The sequence below is a fragment of the Lingula anatina genome, chromosome 7, assembly GCF_051362555.1.
Source record: "Lingula anatina isolate TDL-2025a chromosome 7, LinAna3.0, whole genome shotgun sequence".
Classification (NCBI taxonomy): Eukaryota; Metazoa; Brachiopoda; class Lingulata; order Lingulida; family Lingulidae; genus Lingula; species Lingula anatina.
The window spans coordinates 12,339,843-12,349,772 of NC_141773.1; the positions used below are offsets into that span (position 1 = coordinate 12,339,843).

Here is a 9,930-nt window from a genome sequence, read left to right on the forward strand (position 1 = left end):
TATATCTTGAATAATATAGTCACCATTGTGAATGAAAATTATTGCCATGGCAATGAGAATTCGATCAAAGTGCTTAGATTTAAAACCACAACAAAAAGCAAGCTACCATAGAGATTTATTACAAAATACAACTCAGGTTGGCTAATGAGATTCTTCCCAGGCTAAGCTAACAGTACACCTCCTTTGTGGAACACCACCTTGGCTGAATTTTACAAACCACCATGGAGATCTGGGGCCAGTTTCTCTAAAACATTGGCATGAAAATTGTTCTCCAACTTTAGAAAAAAAAAGTCTATTTCGGTTCATGATATATTCGCAACAGTCCACTTAATAAAGAAAGAAGAGGTTTGAAAACATGTATTTTTTTTTTTTTTTGGTATAAAATGGGCACATTACATCATTTTAATGGACAAAAGCTGATTTATCTTGGGTCAGTAGAAAAAAAAGGTTTTAAAGTTAAATCTAAATTGTAAGGCTAAAGCTCATTATAAAACTGGACCAGGTGAAATTTAAGAAATTGCCTTAATGTGCACTGTATCAAGGCATTGGGTGCCATCAAGCTGTACCAATAGTATGTCGTCAAGCAACAAAGCATCCTCAAAAAAAAAAAAAAAAAAAAGTTATAATTTCAGTTCACAATGTGCACTATGTGCATGCATTATTTCAAATGAAAAAAAATCCAGGCCTACCCAACTACCAGACGCGGCACCGAATGATCCTGAATTCACTGGCAGATCAGACCACACTATCCGTTTTCAAGGTGTGTGTCAGATCGCATTACACAGTATCATACCCTGAACAAATTTTGAGTGGTGATGCAATGCTTTTCAACCCCGCTGAGAATCGTCACTATCACATCGCGTACCAGGCAAAAGCGGTGTCGCGTCTGATACTGTGTAATGCGATCTCACACACCTTGAAAACGGGTAGTGTGGTCTGATCTACGGGTGAATTCAGGATCATTTGGTGCCGAGTTTGGTAGTTGGGTAGGCCTGAATTTTTTTTCATTTGAAATAATGCATGCACATAGTGCACATAGTGCTAAAGGGGGCAGTCAGAACAAGTTCATCTACAACTAACAGATTCGAGATCAAATATGGCCGACCAACATTAAAGCAGAGCCGACTAATCCACTGATAGTCTCTCCACCTCCACACCCGCTATCCCTGCAGGGGTCTAGCAATTACACCTTGGAGCTGTGATTTAATTCATTTTGATGGCGTGTACGGAGGCGGGGAGACCATCAGTGGATTAGTCGGCTCTTCTTTTATGTCGGGTTGGCTATATTTAGTCTGTGAATCAGCATGTCCACGGATCATCTGTTCTGAGTGCACTCTTAGAGTGCTAGCATACACCCCATTTCCATAGATTTTAGATCGACCTATCCCTGTGGGAAGTCTCACTAGATTACTGTCAGCTTGGCCAGCTTAAGCATCTGTCCCGCCTACTAAAAGCTGTAAGGGGGTAATTAACTATGGTGCCTGCTCGGCTGACTGCAATTTAGCATGAACCCCCAGGGAGTTAGGTCGATCTAAAACTCAATCTTTAGATCGATCTAAATCTCTGGGAAAGCACCCATAAACTGCACATTTTCAAACTGGATCTACATTTTGTCATCACGCAACAAACATGGAAATTTTTTATAGCGCAACTGACTCTACGTTCTTCAGTGGAACTAATAATGTCTGCAGTAAAATCTGTTCTAATTAAATCTGTTTGTTTCTCACATTTCTTCAATAACACAAAGTGCCAAAAGCATCACGTAATGTGCCCTTCTATTATTAAACTGAAGTTGTTTATTATATGCTCTGTGTATAAATATTCAGGCCCATAGCCAAAAGTTTCAAAGGGGGGGGGGTTCTTTTTCTGAAAAAAAAATGGACCTTTAACCAGGAAACCTCCTATTCCAAGATAAAATTTACCTAAAGGGGACCTTTTCCCAGCTAAAAAAGGGCAGTTCTTTCGAACCCCTGATCCCCACCAGGCTACAGGCCTGATATCCATAGTAAGCATGGAACATGATGTTCACCACAAATGACAACGTTGTAGGTTGTTATAAAGATTATATTGTTTTGGAGCTTGATACAGAATATCCTGTACCAGTAGATGTAAATCTTCATCCTGTTCATGGTTGCACACAGTTTTTCTGTGTTGAATTTGATCCGTGTTCAGGTTTGCCCTTTTACAGTATAATTTCATATATGTAATCTCCATGATAAGCAAACAACATCATGAGTGGAAGACTAGGTTACAGATATATTATGAATAGGATCACAATTATCAACTGCTTTCTTCCTAGAGATAGCACTAAAATGCCTTTTTTTCCCCCCAAATGCTTGGCCCTGAGAACCATAGCATGTATTTCCATACCCAACCCATTTCAACTGGTGGTTAGCGAATTTAGTTAATAAAAATCACTTTTTGGTGAGGGAAGGAGGGGTGGGGGTGGGGGGGGGGGGGGGGGCTTCCAGTGCCAGAAGCTTTTGTTGTAGTTTGTTAATGGTAATATTTTTTATTCAGTTTCCCTGAACAAAGGATATTGCTAACTATATTACCATTAATTAGAATTCCTGTGATGTACTATCTTGACATTTTCTTTTAGTGTGTTCAGAGAATCTTCTTGAGATATAATTAAGACTCTGAAGAACACAGTTACTGTTTTAAAGAAACCCCACATAATGATATATATCTTGATCTAGAAGGAGTAACAGGTACATGCATTAATGGCACTAGTGGAGGAAGCTTTAATTCTCTTTGGAGTAAAAGGAAACCAAACCTGTTAAGTCTTAGCATTTCTGTACAATATTCATTTGTTATTCAGTTTAAGTATGAGCAACAGAAATAATGACTGCCAGTGAACTTTATTAATTACACCTATATTGCAAATTTATACTTCTTTCAAAAATCCAACAAGGTAAATAATTTTTTTCAATGAGTATGTTAATTAAACAATCACAGTAGGCCTCCTCCCCCCTTTCTCTCTCTCTCTGTATATATACAACAGTTCTCCCATCTCCTAGCAACATTACAGAACTCTCCACCTGGATTTATATAGATTGCTGTTACAGACTCACACATGTGAAACTGTCAATGTGTCCACTTTATACTGCTGCACCTTTAGCTTCTAGGGGCTGGCTATATAAATAACCCCGTCAGCTGAAGATAATGGATTTGTGTCTAAATATAGTGGAGCTTTTGTTCAAGCATTACACGAGGTAGAAACCACAGCAGCCCAGAGATGATTCAGCTATGCCATATTATATTAATGTTATTTTGTAAATGGAGAAAGAGAGAATGCTGCTAATATAAAAACACTGTCGATTTCCTTTCAGGCCCAAATAAACAGTTCACTTACACCTGTGAACAGTCAGCTGATCTATTATCATAATTTATGCTGACATCACCAATGAGATCACAAATAGCCAATCAAAATGTAGCACTCCTCATTCTAATTGGTTGGTTGGCTTCTTAGCACCTCCTACTTTAAGATATGTCCGCTCATTCTTGCCCTAGGCCAATCAGGTTGCAGAAGAGAGGGAGATTGACAGGTACTGCATCTGTGCAAGACCTGACTGCACTCTATTTACACACAGAGACTGACAAAACTCTACAGGTCCTTTAAGTCCACTTGCATAAAAACCGACCCAGAACTTGGCCTTTTACATGACAATCAGCTTAGGTTAGTGGACTTCAATGACTAGAAGACCCAGAGTGAGGAATAAACCCTGAAACTGGTGCATTTTCATCAAGGAGAATTATATATGGAACAACTCATTGAGGCAGCCTGTTCATAAATAATTCTTCATTGAAGTTTGCAATGTATTGATTAACCCAGTAAAGCTCAGTGTAAAGTATTTAGTGACATTTTCCTTGAACTCTGGCTCACACAGAGTGTCAGATAACATTTCAGTGTGGAACATTGCTTTCATGAAATAAAAAATGAAAAATGACTTGCACTTTTGGTATTTTGTACTAGCTTAATGACACCAGTTGGTATTTTTCAGAACGAAAATCACATCAAAATCATGACTAGTTTTAACATATATATGATATGATACGATCAGTGATATTTGACAAAAAGAATTAGTAATCTTACTCATTTGTCATCATGTTTCACAGATATTTATTACACAATTTGAACTTTTTTCTATTTTTGGATGCTCCACATGCTCGTCATGCCAGGTGTATTCATTTCGAATGCGCATGATGTCAAGCATTGGGAATGGCATATTTATCTTTTCTTTATGCCCACAATGAAAAATGATATAATGTCTGAAGTCACACCACATTTAAGCCCAGTGTTATATAAATAATAATTACAATTACAATAATAGGCAGATTCGCAATCTTTTAAGAGCCCCTGGTATAGTCAACTCCTACACAGCCCTTGATGTATTAGTCTACTTTCTATGATTTATTGAATAGTATAACAAAAAAAAAAAAAATCATAAGACATACTTGTGCTACTCCTTCAGCCCCATTCCCACATCAAATCATGGATTTGGGATTTGCAAGTGTTAAATATCTAATAAAATTAAATGTCTTACCTGTAATGGTCTTGGTTTCTTTGTCACTGCTGTTGACCAGGGGCATTACTGGCAGGAGTGTGGCGGGGGTCGGGTGACTGGTGACCACAGACAGCTGCGCCACCGGTGTCTGCAGAGCCACCACTTTATTCTCAGACACACTGGTCGCCGGGTGAGTTGATGCTGCCTGTGTTCCTATTGCTGATGTGGATGTTGTTGTTATTGCTCCTGATGATGTCGACGATGTTGATGATAAAAGATGCACTGTATTTTTGTTGCAGTCTTGCTGCAACTGCTGCTGCTGCTGTTGTTTCTGAACCACACTGAACAAACTATTCAGAGCCTCCATGGCAGAGGTGCTCTGAACCACCTGCGGAGCATGACTCTGCGGGGCATTAAGGGCGGGGCTGAGAAGGCTCTGCTGGAGAACGCTCCCACTTGTGCTACCAGCAGTGCCACCACTGGTTAGAGGGGCGGTGTACTTAGACTGCCCTCCAGGAGGCGCCCCTGTGCTGAGCTCACGAGATCGCATCAAACCTCCCCCACCACCACTGCTACTGCCCTTGGTCGATAGGATGGAATGCCCTGGGGTCACGGGGGTGGACAATGGTGTCTGGACATCGATCCCAGAATCCCCTCCTTCGCTATAATGGTGTTCACCCTTAGTTGGGAAAAACCGCTGTGGTTCTGAGCTGTGCCGCACCTTGCTTGGGCTCGGAGGGGAATTGAAGTTCAAGTGCATGATCCCATAGTTAGGGGCGGGACCGAGTAAGGGTCTTCCCCCTGGGGACATCAGCTCCATGGCCCCACCCTTGGGTGTGCTTGCATTCCAGTGGTGTGCGGAGGCTAGCAGGGAACCTGGGGTGTGGGGGTGGGGAGAGATGGGGGCAAAGGTGTTCCCGGACCTGTACCCCACTGGTGGATACGGGGAGTGACCTAGAGCTCCATGATGGGGTGATATTGGGTTTTGCACAGGGGTCGGAGAGAAGGCTGGAGTGCCTGATCGTGAATTACCCAGCGACACCAGCATGTTTGCAGCTTCTTTCTCGTCCATGTCAAATCTGGAGTGGTCGTATGGCATGTCATCATCTTGATCTTCCCAATCTAAGTCTTTGCCATCACGACCAGGATATGAGAGATTGCCAGGACGCAGGCGATTGCCCTTTTGTGATAGGTGCCTCGAACAATACCCTCTCCTCTGTGATTCTTTAGTGCAGGCCTCCTTTGAACAAAGTCGCCGCCATTGTTTTCCATTGAACTTTTTCCTAATTCCATTTGGTGTAGATACCACATCGCCCTTCTTGTATTTCTGTGCTGTTATTGGAGATCGTGGTGTGCTAGCACGACTTTCAGACGATTGTGCACTTTTGCTCCTGGCTGCTTCACGCTTCTTTGGTGGTTGCACAGTGGTAACCATGGGTTTGATGCTCGGCACAGTGGCTGCAGGAGTGGCAGATCGAGAGGTGGGAGTGCTTTCTGGTTCAAAAGCAAAAATGTCATTTTTAATTTCATCGTCCGAGGAATCACTGCCTTCTTTCTCTGCAAGCTGAATCTCATTGCTTATTTTCACCTTTTGTTCTGATGGTGGCTTAGGGGAGGGGCCCTGCTGGGTGGGGCTTGGTTGGGGCTGGTGGATATACTGCTGCTGAGGTTCTGCAGGGGGCAATGGGGGAATCTTTGGCTGTGCGAGATTGCTGGTCTCCTCAGTCTGAGTCATGCTGGCACCAATTTCTTCCAAATCTTCATGCCACGGAGGTTGTAACAGACGGATGTTGGCCCTAGATACCCACAAGACTTCTTGTCTGGTGCCTTGTCCCTTCTCATCCTGATATGTGATTCTCACACAGTAGCTAACAGGAGAGAGCTTCTTCTCCATAACTTCACCCTCGTAAAATACAGTCTCTTCTGTGTTCCCACGCACACACACTTGCGATCCTGCGAACACTGTCATGGCGGGAGGGCTATGGTCACTAATTAAGTCATTACTGCTGGGGAAATCAGACACATTAAACTCTAATATTTTCTTATCGCTATCAAACTGAACACCCAGGATCCTGTTGTGTTTCACAGTCTTAATCATACCAGGGTAATATGCACCATCTTTTCTGGCAAGAACCCTGTGCCCTTTCCATTCCTTGAAGTCCACTAGAGGGCGCTTGACAGGTGGAGGAGGGGGCGTCATGTCATGCTCTACTTCTGCACCTTTCCTCTTTTTGGGAGGCTTGGCGATTGTTCTTTGCTCTTTTTCTACTGTCTTTTCAGTCTCTTTTTCCTTAGATGCTAACGTTTCTCTCTCCTTATCTTTTACAACTGGAGGTGACTTCTCAATCCCAGAATCCCCAGGAGTTTGACTGAAATGAGGAGAGTCATGAACTGTAGGTGGAGTAGCAGAAGCTGACATCTCTTCTCTTTCATCACTGCTGGTTTCGTTGCGCTTAACTCTTCCACTGCCTCTTCCTCGGCCCCTCTTATGCTCAGGGGTATCTTTAAGTCCAGGAGCTGCCTTCTTCTGTTGTTCCTCCTCCTTGTCTCCATTCTCACTTTTGGCATCATGTTCCTGGTCAGAACCAGCAGGATTCTTCTTTTTAGATCTGCTCCTCATGGCTGGGGAGTTGCTGCGAGTGCGCTTGGCGGAGGATCGCCTGTTCATGGCATAACATAACAAAGAATTCTGAAAATAAAGAAAACATATTTGCCTCACTTTACAGTAAATCTAGTCCATTATTTTCACAAATATTGTAATTATAGGAAACAGAACACTCTTCCAAGAAGTCAGGAGATAGAAAAAGGGAAGTAGCAAACACTAGTGTAGAAAGACTCTCAAAGGGACCACAAAAATATCATGTGGATAAAATTCTTGCCCTCTATTAATATGCCGAAGACACAGGTTTTCCTAAATAAAACTATAAGAAATTATCTGACAAACTGATTACTAAGTTGATAAAACATTCTATGAATCTCTGTTTTACAAAAAATGAAAATAAGGAAATGAATAAATTTTCATAACTTTATCAACCTTAGGTGACAGTTTCACACAACCTTTAAGTAAGGAGTTACGACCGATAAAAAAACAGCAGCATTAGAATTTCATTTAGCAATGGCTATTTTTAGACATTACACAGGTTGCGGTGCCCCGTGTAGTAATATTCGAGCAGGAAATTAGGTCAGCGAGAAGCACGCATATTTCCGATAACGATGTATATAATTTATTTCATTAGCTGGGCCAGGCAAAGTAATTCGTGTATGCAAAGTCTTGATTATGATTTAAGCAGCATGGCATTTTAAAACCGCCCATTTCGAAGACATAGTTTTAGTGGCAGTACGTCCGAATGTGTCTTATGTACAGTCAAGACTCCAGCTGTTGGTATTCGACCTAAAAAACACGACACAAAGAACTTCCGTTTCGTAAAAGATTGCACCCTTTTTACACAATGCTCATGATTGCATATAGTAATCAAACCATGCCCATGTACGTAAAAAAGATTTCCCCATTGATGTAAAGGTGAATCAATTCATATACCTTGAAATCTACGCAGTAAATGTTACTCGAACGATCACCACGGCATCAAGGGGATTTTTTCTTGCACACCTTCGAGTACACCCTCATTTCGATCTCCGAAATACCTGTTCGATCACTGATCAATCAACTAATAAAGACACGTACGTACACTTCATTCATTCATAAACACAAATAGTAAACACTTGGTACCTTAAATCAGTTCAAAATGTCCTTTCGGAGGTGAAATTGCACTGCTTTTTTGGCTCGAGCTTCATGAAAATCCCGACTTGTCACTATAAAAGGTGAATGAGCAAGTGCCCTGGAAATATCTGCAGCTGATTGGTCGATCTGTAGTCACATGGCCTTCATAGACGATTTTACTCCTTCTGATTGGCTAAAACTAGGATGATCGTCACATGTTATGTTTATTCAATCATTTCCCCCACGTCGTCACAACATGAATTTCACTTGCATTCGAGGACAAAATTTGTCAATTTAAAACACTATTTCCACCAAAAAATTAGTGCAATGATAGTCCACATGTCAAATCCATAGTAAGACATCATTAAATCTTTTGTTGCACCATAAACTTTGGAGAATTTTGACATTTTGCGATGTTTGTCTCACAAAGCCCATGCCCCGGCCTGCCTTACCGGTACGACAGCCAATCAAAATCCGCTTCATTGTGGGCAGAGCTGCATAATTTGGACGCAAGTGGCAGCACGCCAAAGATCGAATAACATTTGTATGCAGTTACTATGCGCTATTTCTAACCCAGTCTATTGTGATGCTGGATTACATTGTGCTTAACTGCATCAGAAAATGCTTTTATGCGTCAGGGTCTGATGCGAGATTTGAAATATCTTCACTGTGCAATTTGAAAGACAGCTGCAACAAGGCTGAAGCGTTCTGTTTATATGGCCATTCTAAATCTGTCTGGGCTCGCATCCAGGGCCCCGGGGCGGGTCCGTCGCGTCACGTGAGTTGGTCCCAAGTGAAACAAACATGTAGACCCTGTATTCATAAGACTAATTATTCATGAAACCTTATCACAATATTATTGTGTGTTCATGAATTAAATCGAATTACATTTTCTTGAGCAAAAAAGTGTTTTTCTTAGATATCAACATGACATACTTGATCGACGTATATTCTCAAAATGCGTGCGGCTCTGCGTGTTTATCTGGAGGGGTACGGATAAGGGGGGGGGGGGGTGAGGGTATGGGAGGGGGTTGTGAGGGGGGGGTTGCATATCCAGCGTTTTCTTGGGCAACAGATCGATCGATAAATAGAATATTTGCTGCACCCATAACACTAGTCTGAGGGTTACCTATTTTTAGGAATCATCTTTTAAAATTTTGCAAACTCTGGGATCATCGCGTCTGTCGATATTCCTGGAATTTGTCACCCGCAGCTTCAAACAATGTCGGGCTAAAAGTTTCATGTAGAATGCAGGCGCGTGTATGTTCAGCACAAAGAGCTGTATATATAAACCTCCTAGCTTGTGCAGCGTATATGTTAATTATCTATGGTCATCACACAAGGTCGAAAAACGTCTCGGTCTTATCGCACCATGCATTTATTAATAGAAAAGAGAGGGCTTTTCACGCTAAGGGATAAGTGTTTATTGGTGATATTGATATGAATTGCAGACGACGAGAAATCAAGTACAGAATCAACGGACTTACTAATACAATGTAGATGAAAAAAAAAAAAAAAACACTAGGATTTAAGTTTGGTATCCACTATTTGGCTGATAGCCTTTCACATAATAATCATTTTATAAAAGAAAAAATATCAACAAACACGCCAATCGTAAAATACACATAATTAAAGGGATAACAACTGTTCATTTTGCCCCCCCCCCCCCCCCAAAAAAAAAAAAGGATTTTCCTGGGGTAAAGG

General features: G+C 41.6%; 1 protein-coding gene across 1 annotated transcript in view; it reads right to left on the reverse strand.

Annotated features, from left to right (window-relative positions):
• Nucleotides 1-8,071, reverse strand: part of LOC106175029 (protein capicua homolog) — a 34,000-nt gene extending 25,929 nt beyond the window's left edge. Inside the window, exons 1-2 of the mRNA XM_087016963.1 lie at nucleotides 8,047-8,071; nucleotides 4,548-7,197 (exon numbers count right to left, since the gene is read on the reverse strand). Coding sequence (XP_086873089.1) covers nucleotides 4,548-7,176 — 2,629 coding nt within the window. The 5' untranslated portion in view covers nucleotides 7,177-7,197; nucleotides 8,047-8,071. The remainder of the gene's footprint in view (nucleotides 1-4,547; nucleotides 7,198-8,046) is intronic.
• Nucleotides 8,072-9,930: the final 1,859 nt, after the last annotated feature.